General features: G+C 41.2%; 2 protein-coding genes across 2 annotated transcripts in view; one reads left to right on the top strand and one right to left on the bottom strand.

The window, feature by feature from the left end:
• Positions 1–19,227, top strand: part of astn2 (astrotactin 2) — a gene marked incomplete at both ends in the record, with an annotated part of 625,858 nt that overhangs the window by 458,228 nt on the left and 148,403 nt on the right. The window lies entirely within an intron of this gene.
• Positions 13,733–16,570, bottom strand: LOC308077990 (E3 ubiquitin-protein ligase TRIM39-like). The gene is made up of 2 exons (XM_080419020.1): positions 16,454–16,570; positions 13,733–15,659 (listed from the first exon to the last, which is right to left on the bottom strand). Exon 2 carries the CDS (start codon positions 15,648–15,650, stop codon positions 14,007–14,009), a length of 1,644 nt encoding a protein of 547 aa, XP_080275146.1. The 5' UTR covers positions 15,651–15,659; positions 16,454–16,570; the 3' UTR covers positions 13,733–14,006.

The raw sequence follows: 19,227 nt of genomic DNA, 5'->3' as shown, positions 1-19,227 counted from the left end.
GCTTGCATTGCCCTCTAGTGTTGGTTCTACAGAATTGCCTAGTAACAGGTGTGTTGATTACATAGACAGATTAACATCACCAGTCGCAATCAAAGTGAATCGATAACAAAGGGGGAAGCGAGGGGGGGGTGGAAGCGAGGGGGGGGATGAAAACGAGCGCTCCTTTTTCAATTTCACTGGTTTTCCAATTTCCCTGTAACATATAGGCTATATATAAAAGAAGGTGTATTCTGTAAAGAGTGTCCCGTGTGTGTGAATGGGTGTATGTCAAGTAGTACATTTTAAAGCTAATTTGAGTGGTTGGAATGACTAGAAAACACGAATGAATGCAGTCCGTTTGCCATTAAGAGTTTGTACCGATGATTAAATAACATTTCCTTCACCGATGCTGAGTATCCCCTTCCACTCTACATTGAATGATCTATATGGAACAGCGCTGATAGTAGTCTAATATCGTAGATTAATCTGTCTGTGTTGAATGCCTGTCTCTGCTCATGTGCCTCTATTGAGAAAGAAACTCGCTTTGATTTATTGTGCCTTTCTGAGATGTAATTGAAGGGAAACGTTGAATATATCCTGCAGATTGAAGAGCTCTTCGGGGCCATTAGAGTGTAGACCTACAGGGTATACTGGGGTTTTTCATGGAACATATTTTCAGCAATTTATTTCAACAAATGGAATATAGTTGTATGGGCGACTTGGCGCTGATGGCTTTGCTCTTAAGCCATTCAATACGGGAACGCATCTGTGTCGTTTTTAGATTTCTTTGGCTATTCAAAAATAGCAGATATACAAGCTATGAGCTTGTAGATCTGCTATTTTTGAAAAATCGTGAAAATCTGTGCAAATCTTTCAATATTTATTTTTTAAAGCGAATATTTGAAACTCAAATCTTTGCTACTGGGGGGGTCCCTGTAACAAACTATTTTACACATATTCGCTTAATTTTTTTTTTTTTGATGTGCACAAATGTTCACGGTTTTCATGTGCCGCGCTATGAGCTTGCTATTTTTTAATAGCCCAAAGAAATCTTAAAATTACAGAGATGCGTTCCCGGATTAAATGGGTTAAGAGATGCTCCCTGAAATAGCCAAGCAGCATGCTAAGCTAAACCAGGGACCGCGATGCATAACCCACCCACGGGTGCAGTAGGTCTTATTCAACCTTTATTTAAGATTCTCGGAGAGAAGACCGTCATTTACAATGATGCAGAGATTACACACATATGAATAACATAAAGAACAACAAGAAACTAGACGCGTTGCAATTCAGGGCAATTTTGATAGTGTGGTTGCGCCGACGCGAGTCGGGGGTCGCTGCCACCGGAACTCGAGGAATACGCTGGGAGGAATACCGTTGGAGGCTGCGCCAATTACATTGTCACGTAACTCCTGAGATCACTTGCGTTTCATTTTGAGAGGATTGATCCCCCCAACATAAGGTTTTTGCATCAAACGGTTACATTTTGAGCATTTGTGGCGCCCCCTATGGATCAAAGTGGAAATGCTTTTGGGGATTTGTTGAGTAAACCACCCTTGACATGTGATTCAAATGTGGGATTGACTGGACGTTTCGTTCGTGATTTGTGGCCTTTTTTGTAAAAACTGACCCCTTCCGCTAACTTTGGAAGCCATTTACGGACGAACGGTAATGACTATCAAAATTCCGCCAGAGATCAACTGTACCGATTTTTGTGAAATTTTGACAAAATATGTGGGAGGAGGAGCTAAAAGTGTGTTTTGAAGAAAATTCTAAATGGCGGAAAATCTATCCTGACGCAAATGGGCGTGGATTTTTATTCTATGACCTACGGTTCAAGAGTTTTAGGCCAAAACGTAAAGTGGGCTGTTATAGCGCCACCATGAGGCCGACTGGTGTAATTATTTGTTTAATAATTTCTGACTAAATCATGAACCACCCCTCCAAGTCTTGAAACGCTAGCCCTTATGGTTTTTGAGAAAAAAATACTTGAATGGGAGTTTTTTCATTTTCCCGTTAAAGTGGATGGGGAAATTTAATGCACTAATAAATCAATATCAATTAAACTATGTAACCAATCTCTTAGCAAAATACAAGCGCACGATTCCCGGTGAGGCCGGTTATTTTGACATACAGTATGGCACTAAATTGGGAAAAATAAACTGTGGGAGGAGATCCGGTTTGAAATAAAGTGTATCTATAATAATAATAAAGTGGGAAGATTACTATAGTCTGGTTGCCCTGTTAGGGCAACCACACTAAAAAGCAATAAAGTTGACACGAACAGTTGCATGTTAACAGCAATCGGTTAAAACAGTTACATACAGGTAATGCACGGTTATTATATAAATTCCTAAAATGGCCAATAGATGCTAGGGTATTCAGTTTAAGCTCTTGTTGCAAGAGGTTCCAAGACTCAGGTGCACCAAAGCAGTCTTTCCCAGTTCCGAATTGGCAAAAGGAACCAGAAGGACTAGCCAATCGCTGGAGAGAGTTAGAATGTGACTAGGCTTCTGAAGTAGCATGGAAGAGATATAAGGTGGTAATTTTCCAACCGCAGGGCTTTATAAATAAAGAGGTGCCAGTGATTATTACAAGGGTGGGCCCAAAGTAAGACATCGAATTTCTGTTTTACTTTGAGCCATGCGAGGCTCTGAACTAGAGAGCTGGAGGCCGGATGGAGGAGGCAAAGCATTGCCAGCAGCAGTGGTGACTGCATGTGGTGGGAAAAAAAGTACTCAAAGTTTTTGACTTGAGTAAAAGTATCCATACTGCAATGTAGAAATACTCTGTTACAAGTAAAAGTCTGGAATTCAAAATGTACTTAAAGTACCAAAAGTTGAAAGTACGCATTATGTAGAATGTCCCATTTCACTTACTTGAGTACATGTACTCACCACTGGCCCAAAGTAAGACATTGAATTCCTGTTTTTACCTTTGAGCCATGCAAGGCTCTGAACTATAGAGAGCTTGGAGGCAGCTTTGGTGTAGCAGAGATCAAATGTAGGAGGGAGCCATGATTAAATGGACCGTCTGGTCCAGAGAATGGGCTGTGACTGATGCAGAGACATGTGTGGCTGATTAGAAACGTTGATTTAATCAGACAGCTGATTACAGCTGGGCCGTATGAGTCATGTATATCCTGCATGAGATAACGCGATGCAACGAAGACGACCAGGGGAGGAAATATCAAGCATCACAGCGCATCGCCATGCGGCACGCGTAGATCTTGTAGACGTGCTATTTCGCTATTTTGGAGAAAATCAATATTTATTTATTTTGCCTAGTTACTTACATTATATTCAGATTATTATTACAAAACATACATTAACCACTTCGGCCCTATATACATTTCGGCGATTTGAAAATAGCCGATCTACAAGCTCACAATGTGTTGCGATGCGACGCATTGTGAGTTTGTAGATCTGCTATTTCCGAAAGATTTTTATATATTTTATACATTTGAAAACTTTAAAAGGGACATATTTTTCTACTTTTGGTACTTTAAGTACATTTTGATAACAATACTTTTGTATTTTTTTACTCAAGTAAATTTCGAATTCCGGACTTGTGACTTGTATCAGAGTATTTCTACATTGAAGCAGTGGCGTTTGGTGGATTCTAACGTTGACCGGGCCAGAACCGGTTTGACGGCTGAACTGGTTTTTAATGGTCACTCATTAACAATTCGGCCGAATGCAAATGAGCCCCATTTGAAAACAAAGGCGACTTTCTGTGGTCGGCTACAACAGAATAGGGTGAGGGGCTGCTAATGTTGATTTTTCGTTTTTTTCCCCTGGCGGATCTTGCCCCTAGGGACAAGCTGGGTTTACAGACCCGGGCCATGGCCTCGTTGGCCCCAATGACGATACGCGCCTGCATTGAAGTATTGATACTTTTACTTAAGTAAAAAAAAAGAGTACTTTTTCCACCACTGGTGGTTTAAGATGTGTGGCTTGGACAACGCCTCACCTCGTCCGGCTTGCTGCTTCATGGCTGAACCGTACACACACAGTACAGTAGATGTCGTGGTTCATTACAAAGCCAACGGCTTGCTTGTTCTGTTCTGCTGCATTCTGGGAGTGCAAAGCTAACGGCGGCAGAGCCTATTTCCCATAATCCTCTTTTTATGGGAGCACGACTCAGAGCACAGACCTTGCGCCACGGCAAGACAGAGGGGGCAGTTTCACTCTTGATATAAATTTTTCATCCTCTTCCTCTCTCTCTCTCTCTCTCTCTCTCTCTCTCTCTCTCTCTCTCTCTCCCTCCTTCCCCCTAACCACAGAGCCTGTTAGAGGTAATCGCAGCCCTCGTGTAACAATGGAAGGCAATGGAAGGATGGACTCAAGGGCAGAGAATGAGAGGATGAGAGGGCAAGAGCGGGAGAGAGAGGGGATAGAGGTGCTGTAAAAAAGATTACCACGTCCCTGTGCTCACAGAAAACATATTGATTGCCAAATTAAATCAGCCAGCTTTGCGCCAAGGCCTGCAGAACCTGAGGAGGCGTGAGGACTGAGACGATACGCGGCTTTGTATGGATTTTGAAGACCCCAAACAAGGACCGCGTCCTTGACACCACCACCACTAAGAGTTTCTTTCATTAATTCCTTTATTTACTTTGTTCACTTCTCTCTCTCACAGGCTCTGTTTCATGCTCCAGACTGTTGAGAGAATCCACTGTGCCTCCTACATTCACAACTGAGGAGAGAGGTTTTTAATCGAGCCGATCAGAAACATGATAGCCAGTCTGCTCTAGTTGCAGATCAACCACTTTCAACCTGGCATCCCTATTTTGGGCAGTACATTTACTCAAGTACAATGCTTAAGTCCAGTTTTGAGTACTTTTACTTCTACTGCACTACACCTCGATCAGAGGCAAATATTGCACTTTTTAGTTTTAGTTAATTTTAGTTATTTTGTAGATTTGGATTATTATTACAAAACATACATTAACCACTTCAGTCGTATATACATTTCGGCCATTTGAAAATAACCGATCTACAAGCTCACATGCGATGCAACGCATTGTGAGATTGTAAATCTGCTATTTTCTAAAGTTTTTTTTACATTTTAAAACTTGTGAAATGGGACATTATGCATAATGAGTACTTTCTACTTTTGGTACTTTAAGTACATTTTGATAACATTTTTCTACATTGCAGTATTGATACTTTTACTTAGGTAAAACATGTGAAAAATCCAACTCGTTATGTAACTAAAGTTTTCAAATAATTGTAATGGAGTAAAAGTATTTGTCTGAGGTGTAGAGGAGTAGAAGTAAAAGGGCTGAAAATTGGAAATACTCCAGTAAAGTAAAAATTACCTCAAAATTAGAATACAGTACTTAAGTAAATGTGTGCTTTTTACACCACTGTAAACCACAAGCAAAATAATAGCCGATCTACAAGCTCACAACGTGTCGCGATGTGACACGTCGTGAGCTTGTAGATCTGATATTTAACATACCCAATATAGGGATGACAGGTTGAGAAATGTATCTCTTTGTAAAGGTCTTTTTTTTTCTTATACTTTTTCTTTTACTTTTATTTATTATAAAAGAAAATTGTACATCGAGAAGTGTGTGAAGACATATCGAGAAGTGTGCCACTTGCCACACACACACACACACACACACACACACACACACACACACACACACACACACACACACACACACACACACACACACAGAAAAAGGCATCGTATAACCCATTTTAAAGCGAACATTTTTAACTCAAATCTTTGCTTCAGGCGGTCCCTGGAACAACATATTTTGAGATGGGGGTCCGCGGCCAAATACATATCATGTTGGGGGTCCTTGACATGAAAAAGTTTGAGAACCACTGACATAGAAACATAAGTATTTTCAGAAAACCGTTGGGATTTAGAAGACATTTGTAGAATCGGCTTCAGGTCTATAATGGGATAAGTGCAAGCCTGAGTATAACATGATTGAATATTGCACCTCCCGTGTGTACACATTGTAGCCTTGTGATTTCCCCCCTCTCGCTGAAGCATGTGTCCTTTGCCCGGACTCCTCTCACCCCTCTCTCTCTCTCTCTCTCTCTCTCTCTCTCTCTCTCTCTCTCTCTCTCTCTCTCTCTCTCTCTCTCTCTCTCTCTCTCCCCCCCACATGCACCAACCTTCCTCCCTCTCTCATTTTGTCACTCTCTCCCTTACACTTATCTTGTGCTGCAGAGAGAGAGAGAGAGGGGGAATGCATTCCAGAGGGGTCTGCACTTATCTGTGCCGGCAGCATTCTGTCCTGCCCTCAATCTGGGGGATACTACAGTTTGCTTTAAAGGACAGCCAAGCATCACTCACACACACACACACACACACGCACACGCACACGCACACGCACACGCACACGCACACACACGCACACACAGTGAAATCCTGAGTGTTAATCTAACTCTGATAGTGTGTATAGGTGTGCGTGTGTGTGTGTGTGTGTGTGTGTGTATTACTATACTTGTTAGGACAACAAGTATATCACAAGTATAGTAGAATTAGTGGAATAGACGTTGTGAGGACCATTTTCCTCACGAGAAAAATGGTTGTTTTATGTTTGAATGTTTTTTTTAGAGATACGTTTACAATTAGAAAAAGATTCAAGTTGGTGTTCTGATTAGGATTAGACATTCAGAGGTTAGGTTCAGGGGTCGGGGTTGTAGATTTTTCCCATTTTATACTTAGTTGTGTGGCGATGGCACACACCGTAAAATAGCCGAGCTCACAACGTGTCGCGCTGCTACACGTTGTGAGCTTGTAGATCTGCTATTTTTCGGCTTTCGACTTGCGGTTAAAAATGCCCCCCAAAAAAATCCTAAATCAATCATAAAATCGGCCTCCTAAAATGTTGATGTCCTCGCAAGTATAGTAACAAACGTGTGTGTGTGTGTTTGTTTGTGAGAGAGAGAGAACGTGCGTGTGTGCGTGCACAGGCACAGTTGTATTGCCTGTAAACGCTTGGACCATATTCGGCACATACTCACAGACAGACAGGAAACATCCAGGGCTATCATTCATGGATAGTGTGCCCACTACCATGAAGGCAGAAGTGAACGCATGATTAGAGGAGGTACACAAAATCTTTATGCTTAAAGCCATGTTAGCTAGATAGATAGATAGATAGATAGATAGATACCTTTATTGAGAGGCAGCACGGCAGTTAGAGTTACAAAGTTACAGATACAGAGTAAGGAAAGTACTGTCAGACACAGCAATACAAAGGATAAGAAACTAGAAAAAGTGCTCCTCGGAGCACAGGTCTCCGCCAGGTCAGGTAGGTTATTGTGGGCCAGCAATGTTCAGAATTTGCCAGTCAGGATGGAATATAAAAAATCGTACGGAACCATCTTGATCACTTGACTATAGAGATAATGTGTACTGATTTGCATGATGTTTGGACAACATTTGTAGGAGTAATATAAAAAAGAAAAATCGGCCTCCTGGTGGCGCTATAATAGGGCAATGTTAAAAGGGTGGCGTTTGTTCTTCAACGTAGTGCGAATGTACGTGCAAAGTTCCACCGCAATCGGACGTTGCGTTCATGATTTGCGGCATTTTGTTCAAAACAGGCCACTCCTGCAAACTTTAGATGTCAATGTTAGCCAATCAGGATGGAATATGAAAAATCAAACAGATCCATCTTGATCACATGACTATAGAGATCATGTGTACCGATTTGCGTGACATTTGGATAAAATCTGAAGGCTTAATCTCAAAATATGTATTTTACATAAGTCGGCCTCCTGGTGGCGCTATAAAAGGCTAATGTTAAAAATGCAGGGCAGATGTTTTTCCTTGGCCTCTAGGGAGTATGCATGCAAAGTTTCACGCAGATCGGTGCAGTTACAGTTAAAAACGCAATTTGGCCTTTTATAGCGCCACCATGAGGCTGATTTGAAAATTTTCAAGTGGCATTTCCTCCTCGGCCTAGTGGGAATGTGCGTGTGAAATTTCACGGAAATCGCAGGCTGCGTTCATGATTTGAGGCATTTAGTTCAAAATGGACCAATCCTGCAAACTTTGGAAGCCAACCTTAGCCAATCAGGATGGAATATGGAAAATCAGACAGATCCGTGTTGATCACATGACTATAGAGATACTGTGTAATGATTTGCGTGATGTTTGGATAAAATCTGTAGGAGTAATATAAAAAAAAATATTTTGCACAAATCGGCCTCCTGGTGGCGCTATAACAGGCCAATCTGAAAAATGTGGCCCAGAGGTTCTGAATTGGCATCCAGGGAGTATGTGTGCACAGTTTCGCAGCGGCCGGGCCAACGGTGCCGGAGATTAGCCGCTCGCAGACAGATGGACACACGGACGGACGGACACACGGACGGACGGATGGACAGGGGGTAAAACATACTCTCTCGCCATGCCTTTCGGCCTGGCGGAGACAATAAGAACCACAGCAAATTAAAAATGATGCGTTTTTGGTTTGTATTCTGTACAGAAAAGCTTATGTAGCCTATGCTCACCTGTCCTGTTGATTTGAAGTTGTTATACAAGAACGTACCTCTCCGTCATTGAGATTATGCAACAGCAGCAGTTAACCCTTAACTGGTGTCGTCTTTCATGATGTGGCAAAGAGCAGATAAAGTGCAGAACACACACACACACACACACACACACACACACACACACACACACACACACACACACACACACACACACACACACACACACACACACACACACACACACACACACACACAAACCAATATTTAGGGCCCAACTCTACAGTATTAGGATGAAGATCCTGTGAGGATCGAAACATCAACTCAATAAAGTGATCTTTTACCTTGAAGACAGTGTGTGGGCTCTACCTCTTCAAATATTAGTTTCTTTAGTCTAAAACCCACTGTCGATGTGTGTGTAATTATGTATGCCTTTGCAGAATAGGCCAAGACTGTTCAAATAGTCTTGAAGCCTTAGACACAACATGAGTACCTTCGCGTGTATATAAATAACATTAAAATCATTGGAAAAAGTTATAATTGTATAATTTATTTTGGAACAAAATAATACATCTATAATGCCACCCTTAAAATACACCCTGCCACCCTCTCACTACCTAAGGTATTATGTACTATAATCAACACTGTCAGCAGTAATGTCAAATACAAAAGAGATTTAGGATTAAAAGAGATTTATTTATAAAGGTAGAAAGAGGTTTTATTTTCCCCTCAACATCCTCCGCAGACTGTGCTAACAATATGTTATAATATTAGCAAACAAGCTAAAATAACTATTATATTGCAATATACTGTATTATTGATTGATTGATTGATTGAGCACTTTATTGAAAATGAATTAAAAAAGATAAAAAACACAAGAAAGCCAGAAGGCCTGTTTCCATTGTTATCCTTTTGAGGCAGGGAGCAACAACACAAATACAAAACGGATGTAACCCCCACCTGTACCCCGTTACCGTGTATTATGGTGGACGCTTCGTTCTAGGTCCGTGAAGAGCTGTTTTCGATGTACAATGACCACACAACACATCAGATGACACAATAGCTTTGGTTGGATAACCACTTGGCACCCTTTTAGTGTTTTTTAGCAGTTGTAAATAGTGCACATGAAATTACATTTGACATAGGTACATTAGCCGGCATGAACAATAACCCCCAAAATAAAATAGAAAAAGAAAGTTGTCCTTTAAGTGAAGTTGTCACTTTAGAGCTCTGTAACTCTGTTAAGTCAAAAGTCAGTCAAAGGTGTTTGTAATCAGTCAATTGTCAGTTGGAATCAGACGGAGGTCTGATCCTATTCCTTCACTCCTTGTGACAGGAATAGCGAAAGTCAAGGTTCGTTGGAGTGCACTCTTATCACGTATTCAATCTGTATCAGTCGGATGACTGACACAATCCTACCATGACAGACAGTCTGTTCTCTCTCTCAACGCAGTTGAGGCAGATCTGGGATCCTGGGATCATCAAACTGGGTAGCTCGCCATCTGGTCTCCATGGATCTTCAAACTCGTCATAAAAACCTGACCAAATCTCATCCAATGTTCCTGTATTGACGACGTCAGGACAGGACTCAGGGCCGTTTCACACTGGATCCGTTTTCATTCTAAACGTTTCCCAGATCGAATGCTGGCCTGCATTCACATTGGCCAAGATCCAATCGCACCAGAGAACACATGCATATACACCCCCGATCCTACAGGTGGCGGCATGCACATAGTGTTTCTTCTGTGGACACAGACGTCATCAACTATGCGACAATGTTTGTGTTGGTCGCGCATAAATATAGGGTTGCGGCGGGGGGTGAGTCAACGCACTGAGCGCTCAGCGCGTCAAGGCCATGGTCAAGGCACAGACCGCTGTGTTGTTGACGGACAACGGATGTACGCTTATGAGAAACAACACAAATAAAACCTGGTGAAACACTTGTGTGCATTAGCGCAAGATGAGGATACAGGAAACATTCAGTCTAAATGTCCAGTTTGCTAACCTTCACAACTACTAATACTTTTGTATTTGAAACTTTAAATTTCTATAAATATTATAAACTTTCACGACATCTTAAGTACAAAAATATATCATTTATGAAAAGGCAACTATAGTAGCCATACAGTGAAGTCCGACTGAATGACTGAAACCTTGTATTGTGAATTGTACTTCCATGTACTGTTTCTCATGTCTCATGTCTAAATAAAGTACATCAATCCAACGTCTTTTCTTTTTTGACTCTCTTGGTGTGGGGAATCTGGGGATTATCTGGCACATGTATGTATCTGTTATGAAAGAGAAATTGCATCATGAGTGAAACGGCTATAGTCCTTGGGAAACCATAAACCTACGTAGGCCTACATCTAAATGAGTTACCATATTTACTTACAAATTTCAAATTACAAAGCCTTATAAGCTATATATTTCTGGGATGCATAGTAGCTGAAACTCCACAAGATACCCACAAGATATACTATATATATATATATATATATATATATATATAGGGTGGCCATACGTCCTCTTTTACCCGGACATATCCTCTTTTGGGGGGCTGTCCGGCCTGTCTGGGGGGTTTTATAAAATCCTTCAAATGTCCGGGGTTTTGAGAGTTTGGGTGATATCCCCCCCACTTCTGGGACGAAGAAAAAAGGAAAAAAACTCGAGCTGGAGGTTTCTACGGGCCATCGCGCACCTGAAATGCGCGATGGAGAAATTTTAAGAATCGGTTCAGAATTGAATGAGTAAAATTGTTAGAAAGGCTCCCATCATATAAGTTGATTATTATTTCAATTGTTATGTTCCACCTTAAGAGTAATATGCACCTGCCCACCTTAAAGGGGTAGTTCACCCCCAAAATAACTTTTTTTCTATGTATTCCTCACCACCTGGAGCCTTGAATTCATAGATATTTTTTTGTTTTTGTCACATTCCTAAGCCAATAATTTGATTATAATAAATTTGTCCCCATTGATTCCGGTAGGAGACACAAATGCATTTGTGTCTCCTACCGGAATCAATGGGGCTAAATTTATTATAATCAAATAATAAAGGAAGGAATGCGACAAAAACAAAAAAATATCCATGAATTCAAGGCTCCATGGGGTGAGTAATCCATAGAAAAAAAGTTATTTTGGGGGTGAACTACCCCTTTAAGTGCGCAATGCATTCTGGGGCGTTTTCATTCATTCAGTAGCACCGGCTAGAAGAGCGGTGAAATCCACGTTCACCTCACTGCAAACATTCTAAAGTTGTGTAGCACTACAATACCAGTAAAGCTGTCATAAACCTTCCCATCAAATCTCCTTGTCAATATGTCCTGACCGACGCCCCGGGGGCGAATGAAACTTACCCTACAGACTCAGTTCAGATTATACAGTCCTTTCTAAACCCTCTCCAACAAAACTAGTTAAATAGCCTGAAGTGTCCTCTTTTGGGGAATTCAGAATATGGTCACCCTATATATATATATATATATATATATATATAGTTGCTGTCCTTATATGGCCGTGACACGGCCTCTCTTTCTATCTCTCGCGCTCTCATTCTTTTTCTGTATGTAATGTTTTATATAATAAAAAAAATAGTTTTTTATATAAATATTGCGGGTTTTAGTGCATCATCCCGCAGACTCATTTTATAATTTAATGATGAAATTAACCCGTGGGATGCGGCGGGAGTAAATGTTAAATGAACCCATGGGATGACAAGGGACAGAATGGGATTTATTTTTTTATTGCGGGAGGGAGCGGCGGTCAGTAATTAACTGCGGAATCCGGCCATGGTTGAACCCCTGTGGATTGATCTGCGACGTGTGTTTGTTGACTGTTTTTGTCGAGTTTATATACCGTCACCTATTACAAATAGCGGGCCACTTCCGTCTAATGGAACGCTTGCTTTCACATTGCAGCGTACCGTACCCAAATACGCATGATCCGGATCTGAGATTGCCTCCCGAGGTGGTTTCGGGAACGGAACGGTTATCCGTTTCGGCGGACGATTCGCAACATTCACACTAGCGCAACACCTGCCAAGCGGTCTGGAGTGCGCACCCGGGACCCGAGTGTGAAACGGCTATCAATCTCACAAGGGGTTTTGCCGAGTGGGCTAACGTGCTGTTCTTGCACCAAACGGCTGTAGGATTCCCCTCTGTGAAGCTAAGACACAGCACCACACTGTAGCCACAGCTGGTGTATCTGTTCTTAGTTATATTATTTTGTTTTTATTTAATTATTTTATCTCTCAGCTACTTGCTGGCTGATTTCAGGTTGACGTCGCAGTGTGAAGGAACGTGCTGACGTGGTGACGTCACTTTTCACTGCGTGTCTGTGAGGCTTTCAAGTGTGCTTGTAAACCACAACTGCTGCTCTGTACTAGAGATGCTTTCAAGTGTACCTCGTGAAATACAAATCAACCACTAATGAGGTAGTATTAGTTTCAGAGATAGATTGTTTTGTGCATGTTTTTAAATAAAACAACTTATAATGAATTTCAAATAATAAATACAATCATGTCTTAGTTAACGTGGTTAACTATTGTAGCTTATGTAAGCTGGGTTTTCCACCTGGGTTACACGGAGAAAAAAACTAAACAATTTTTTTTTACATAAATGTGTATATTTATGATACAGACATGTGAGCTTGTAGAGCGGCTAATTTTGGCACATAACAATTAAGTATAAATCTAGTTTATAAGTATAAACCAGAGTAAGCTCGACCCAACCCAACCCAAGTGCATTCTATTTGTACTCTCTCAGAATTCAATTAAAGGTGAAATCCATAACATTAAAGTGAATCAAATATTAATGTTAATAAAATAATATAAGTAAAGTGTTCTCTTAGCAAAAACTGAAAAAACACTGAATACAAAATTAAAGACAACAAAATAAGTGGTGTAGCTACATACTGTGAAGTAGTTCATCATTAACATCAGCTGCATACTGTAAAATAGTTTATTATTAACATCAGAATCATTGCTTGTCTCTATAGAGACAAAGCACTGTTTCCCAAACAGTGGATCGGGACCTATACGTGGGTCGCGGACCAATTTTTATGGGTCGTGAGTGAATACCCCTTTACATTTTTATTTCCAACATTTTGTTTTTAATTCTTTTTTCAAAAGGTTTTCAGTTAAGAACAAATTCAAACGTTTTTTCAAAAAGAATTCCATTAAACAATACTTTTAAGTAGTGAAAATAGCAGATCTACAAGCTCACAACACGTCACGATGCGACGTGTTGTGAGCTTGTAGATCTGCTATTTTCACTAGTTTGGGTCCTGGGGAGACACTCTTTTGGGTCTCGAGCTAAAAAGTTTGGGAACCACTGCTCTAAAGTAGGCTACAAAACTGATTTTTCACCTGAAATATTCAGAGGAGAACGCCATTTGCAAACCAGTCTTTTCAGACATGTTGTTAAATAAATTGAAGTTCTTATACATTTAATTTGACAATCGGGTGGATTTGACAGTTTGATGAAAAAAGCTAACATGAGCCTTTAATATCAAACTTGTCTTAAATCACAATCAATCTTTTCATGGAAAGCTGAGGATTAGTTTAATGTGTGTAATTGACAGGAGAGATAGTCAGAGGAGCAGATTTTTTACCACTAGAGTTTCTCCATGGATTGAAGAGTGGATAGAGTTTCTCAGTGAAGGTGCAGCCAGTGAAAGAGTAGAGATGAACTCTGGCCTCCACATCATAAAAGGAGACCAGACCCTCCTCATAATCCACAAACAGTCCAACTTTCTGGACCTTCTCTCTTACATTGAGGATGACATGAGGGTCAGCAGCAGCAGCCCTGTACTCATTTCCATTCCTCAACCCTATAGTCCAGAAACCCTTGTTCGGGATCAATGTGAATAATCCCTTCCTGTCGATGGACTCTCTGGCCACTCCTAAATCCCAGTTACTAATCTCTTTAACTTGAATCTCATAGTAAAACCTTCCTGAGGAGAAGCTTTGTTTTCCTAAAACAGAATAACTACGAGAGAATCTCTCTGTGTTGGCTGGAAGGTTCTTCTTTACATCTCCATGACTCACTTGTTTTCCATCCTCAGACAGGATGAGATTGCAGTGTGCTGTATCAGGGTCCAGAGTTACATCCACTGCATATTTCTGGATCCTGCTCAGGTCATCACCCAGCTTCTTCTCCATCACTTGACTGAGTGTCTTCTCCAGCTGAGCCATAGTTGTCCTCACAATCCCTAGATATGAAGACTGATGGACATTGACCTTTGTCCAGTCCTTGGTGGGTGGAGGAATGTTGATAGGTGTGAGGTTCTGGAGGAAGTGTATGTGGTCTTCAGTGTGTGAGAGCTGCTTCACCTCAGAGCTTCTCTTCTTTAACTCAGTTATTTCCTGTTCCAGCTCTTTAATGAAGCCTTCAGCCTGTTTCTGTGTTTCTTTCTGCTTCTCTTCAATCACATCAATGACCTCAGCCTGGCTTCTCTCAATACAGCTCACCAGAGCAGTGAAGACCTGCACACTGTCCGCTATCTCTCTGTCTGCATCTTTCTTGCTGAGCTCTACTGAGTGTTTGACCTCCTGAATCTTCTCTTGTCTCTCCTGGATCATCTTCTGAACTTCAACCTCTGTTTTTCCCAGCTCTGCCTTCTTTCCTTCATATTCCTCTTTCAGAGATACAATTTGATGTAACTTGTGGTCTGACTCAGTGCAGAACTGACAAACACACATGTGGTCAGTCTTACAGAACAGCTCCAGAGGTCTGTCATGTTTCTTACACATAATGTCTTCCAGGTTCTTCACAGGGTTGATTAGTTTGTGTCGTTTTAACGATGTGACTCTCTGATGAGGCTCCAGGTGAGTCTCACAGTAGGACGTCAGACATCCCAGACAGGACTTAAGAGCCTTGAGCTTGGTCTCAGTGCAGACGTCACATGACACTTCATCTGGTTTAGCAGGTTCCTGGATCGTGTTGGACAATTCTTTCAGCTGCTTTGACTTCCTGAACTGATCAACCATCTCAGAGATGAAAGTATTGACAAAGATCTCTGGTCTTTTATAGAACATTTTGTTACATAGTGGACACAGACATGCATCATTACTATCCCAGTAATGTGTGATGCAGGCTTTGCAGTAGTTGTGTCCACATTGAGTGGTGATTGGATCAGTGAACACATCCAGACAGATAGAACACAGGAACTGCTCTTCAGACAGGAGGCTGCTGGCAGACGCCATTTATACTCACTGAGAACAAAAGTGAAAGTGAAGTCAGTGGTATTTGTATAGCACATTTCATACCAATTAGACTTAATGTACTTCACATAAAAAATACAAAACTATTATAACCAAAGAACAGCGACCCAACCACACACCCACACCCACACCCAAACTCTCTCTCTCTCTCTCTCTCTCTCTCTCTCTCTCTCTCTCTCACACGCACGCACGCACGCACGCACATTTTAATTATTTATTTGAATCCACAAATATTAATTTACAGGGAATCAAATGCAACAGGGTTTGACAGTTCATGGACACCTAAGGGTACATACAGTATAGCACCTTCTCCTCCACACAGACAAACTGCCTATAACAACTGAAACAGAGCAACATTCATCAAGTTGTTTGGCTTTGCTCTTTGTCATGCCAGCAATATTCAGGCCACTCGTGTTTTGTACACACACACACACACACACACACACACACACACACACACACACACACACACACACACACACACACACACACACACACACACACACACACACACACACACACACACACACACACACACACACACACACACACACACACACACACACACACACACAGAGAGAGAGAGAGACACACACAGAGAGAGAGAGACACACACACACAGACAGACAGACAGACACAAACACACACACACACACACACACACACACACACACGCACACACACATACGGTAGAACCACATGAAATAAGAACCACGGCAAATTAAAACAAATATGTTTTTGGTCTGTATTCCGTACAGAAAAGCTTATGTAGCCTATATGCTCACCTGTCTGTAAGTCCTTTCTGTTTATTAAGAATCCTGTTGATTTGAAATGAAGTTGTTATAAGAGAACGTAGCGCTGTTGTCAGACACACTGCTGTGGTTTTAACTTTCGTTTTTGATACGTCATTGAGATTATGCAACAGCAGCAGTTAACCCTTAACTGGTGTCGTCTTTCATGATGTGGCAAAGTGCAGATAAAGTGCAGAACACACACACACACACACACACACACACACACACACACACACACACACACACACACACACACACACACACACACACACACACACACACACACACACATTGTGAGGATCGAAACGTCAACTCAATAAAGTGATCCTTTATCTTGAAGACGGTGTGGTGTGGGCTCTAGCCGCTCTACCTCTTTAAATATTAGTTTCTTTAGTCTAACACCCACTGTCGATGTGTGTGTAATTATGTATGCCTTTGCAGAATAGGCCAAGACTGTTCAAAGAGTCTTGAAGCCTTAGACACAACATGAGTACCTTCACTTATATGTAAATAACATGGACATTAATAGAAAAGGTTATAATTATATAATGTCCTATGGAACAAAACAATACATCTATCATGCCACCCTTAAAATACACCCTGCCACCCTCTCATTACCTAAGGTATTATTATCTATAATCAACACTGTCAGCAGTAATGTCAAATACAAAAGTTGAAGATTTAGGATTAAAAGAGGTTTATTTTAAAAAAATAGAAAGAGGTATTATTTTCCCCTCAACATAAAAGTAGTACATGCAGCGACGTGTTGTTGTGACATTCTCCGCAGACTGTGCTAACAATATGATATAATATTAGCAAACAAGCTAAAATAACTATATTATATTACATTATACTGTATTATTGATTGAGCACTTTATTGAAAATGAATTAAAAAGGACTAGAAAAAGTGCTCCTCGGAGCACAGGTCTCCGCCAGGTCAGGTAGGTTATTGTGGCCTCCTGGTGGCGCTATAATAGGCCAATGTGAAAAGGGTGGCATTTCTTCCTCGGCCTAGTGGGAATGTGCGTGCAAATTTTCACGGAAATGGCAAGCTGCGCACATTTTGGAAGCCAACCTTAGCCAATCAGGATGGAATATGAAATATCGGACAGATGCGTCTTGATCACATGACTATAGAGATACTGTGTACCGATTTGCGTGATGTTTGGATAAAATCTGAAGGATTAATATCCAAAAATGTTATTGACATAAGTCGGCCTCCTGGTGGCGCTGTAAAAAGCAGATGTGAAAAATGCAGTGCAAATGTTTTTCCTTGGCCTCTAGGGACTATGCGTGCAAAGTTTCGGTGCAGTTATAGTTAAAAATGCAAATTGGCCTGTTATAGCGCCACCATGAGGCTGATTTGAAAGTTTTAAGTGGCATTTCTTCCTCGGCCTAGTGGGAATGTGCGTGTGCAATTTTATGGAAATGGCAAGCTGCGTTCATGATTTGAGGCAGTTTGTTCAAAACTAACCAATCCTGCAAACTTTGGAAGCCAACCTTAGCCAATGAGGATGGAATATGGGAAATTGAACAGATCCTGGTTGATCACATGACTATAGAGATACTGTGTACCGATTTGCATGACGTTTAATTAAAAGCTGTAGGAGTAATGGGAAAAAAATTTGTTTTGCACACATCGGCCTCCAGGTGGCGCTATAACAGGCCCATGTGAAGAATATGGGGCAGAGGTTCTGAATTGGCATCCAGGGAGTGTGTGTGCACAGTTTCGGAGCGACCGGGCCAACGGTGCCGGAGATTAGCTGCTAACACACAGACAGGACGGACGGACACACGGACGGACACACGGACGGACGGACGGACAGGGGCGAAAACATACTCTCTCGCCATGCCTTTCGGCCTGGCGGAGACAATAAAAACACAAGAAAGCCCGAAGGGTTGTTTCCATTGTGGTCCTTTTGAGGCAGGGACACAAATACAAAACAGAGACAAAAACTAAATAAAAAACAAAAACAAAAACATAAACATAAATTAGGTTATTTATGATACAGACATGTGAGCTTGTAGAGCGGCTATTTTTGGCACACGATCAAGTATAAATCTACAAGTATAAACCAGACAAAGCTGGACACAACCCAAGTGCATACAAAGTGAGTATTTGGTTCCATTTGTACTCTCTCAGAATTCAATTAAAGGTGAAATCCATAGCATTGTAATGAATCAAATATTAATGTTAATGTTAATAGAATAATATAAGTAAAACGTTCTCTTAACAAAAAAACAAAAAAACACTGAATAAAAAATGAAAAACAACTAAATAAGTGGTGTGTGACTACATACTGTTAAGTAGTTCATCATTAACATCAGCTGCATACTGTAAAAGAGTTTTTTATTAACATCAAAATCATTGCTTGTCTCTATAGAGACAAAGCACGGTTTCCCAAACAGTGGGTCGGGACCCATATGTGGGTCTCGGACCAATTTTTATGGGTCACGAGTGAATACCCCTTTATTTTTTGAGTGGGTGTAGCCCACTCCTATAAATCGATTTAGTCCCTAGGGACCTTAGCCCCGCCCCCCTATTTATATGAAAGGGAGTGAACGCCCACAATTTAACGTCACAGGCCCATTTCTTCCAAGGCAGCGAGACAGGCGGTCGCATGTTTCTAGCAGAGAGGCGAACTGCCCTTTCCTAAGGAGTTTTGGCCAAGGGGGCGGGGGGGGTGTTCTTTCATTACAGATAGGCTATACTCTTTAACCTTCGGTTTTAAAATGAGACCAATGCATTGTAATTACGCTCCCAA

Source organism: Gymnoscopelus braueri (genome assembly GCF_963280865.1).
Source record: "Gymnoscopelus braueri genome assembly, chromosome: 22".
Lineage (NCBI taxonomy): Eukaryota > Metazoa > Chordata > Actinopteri > Myctophiformes > Myctophidae > Gymnoscopelus > Gymnoscopelus braueri.
The sequence above is the reverse complement of the archived record's forward strand: the minus strand, read 5'-3'. Positions and strand labels throughout refer to the sequence as shown.

Coding starts and splice junctions, on each gene's coding strand:
- LOC308077990 (XM_080419020.1), bottom strand. CDS start 15,650: ATGGCGTCTGCCAGCAGCCTCCTGTCTGAAGAGCAGTTCCTGTGTTCT.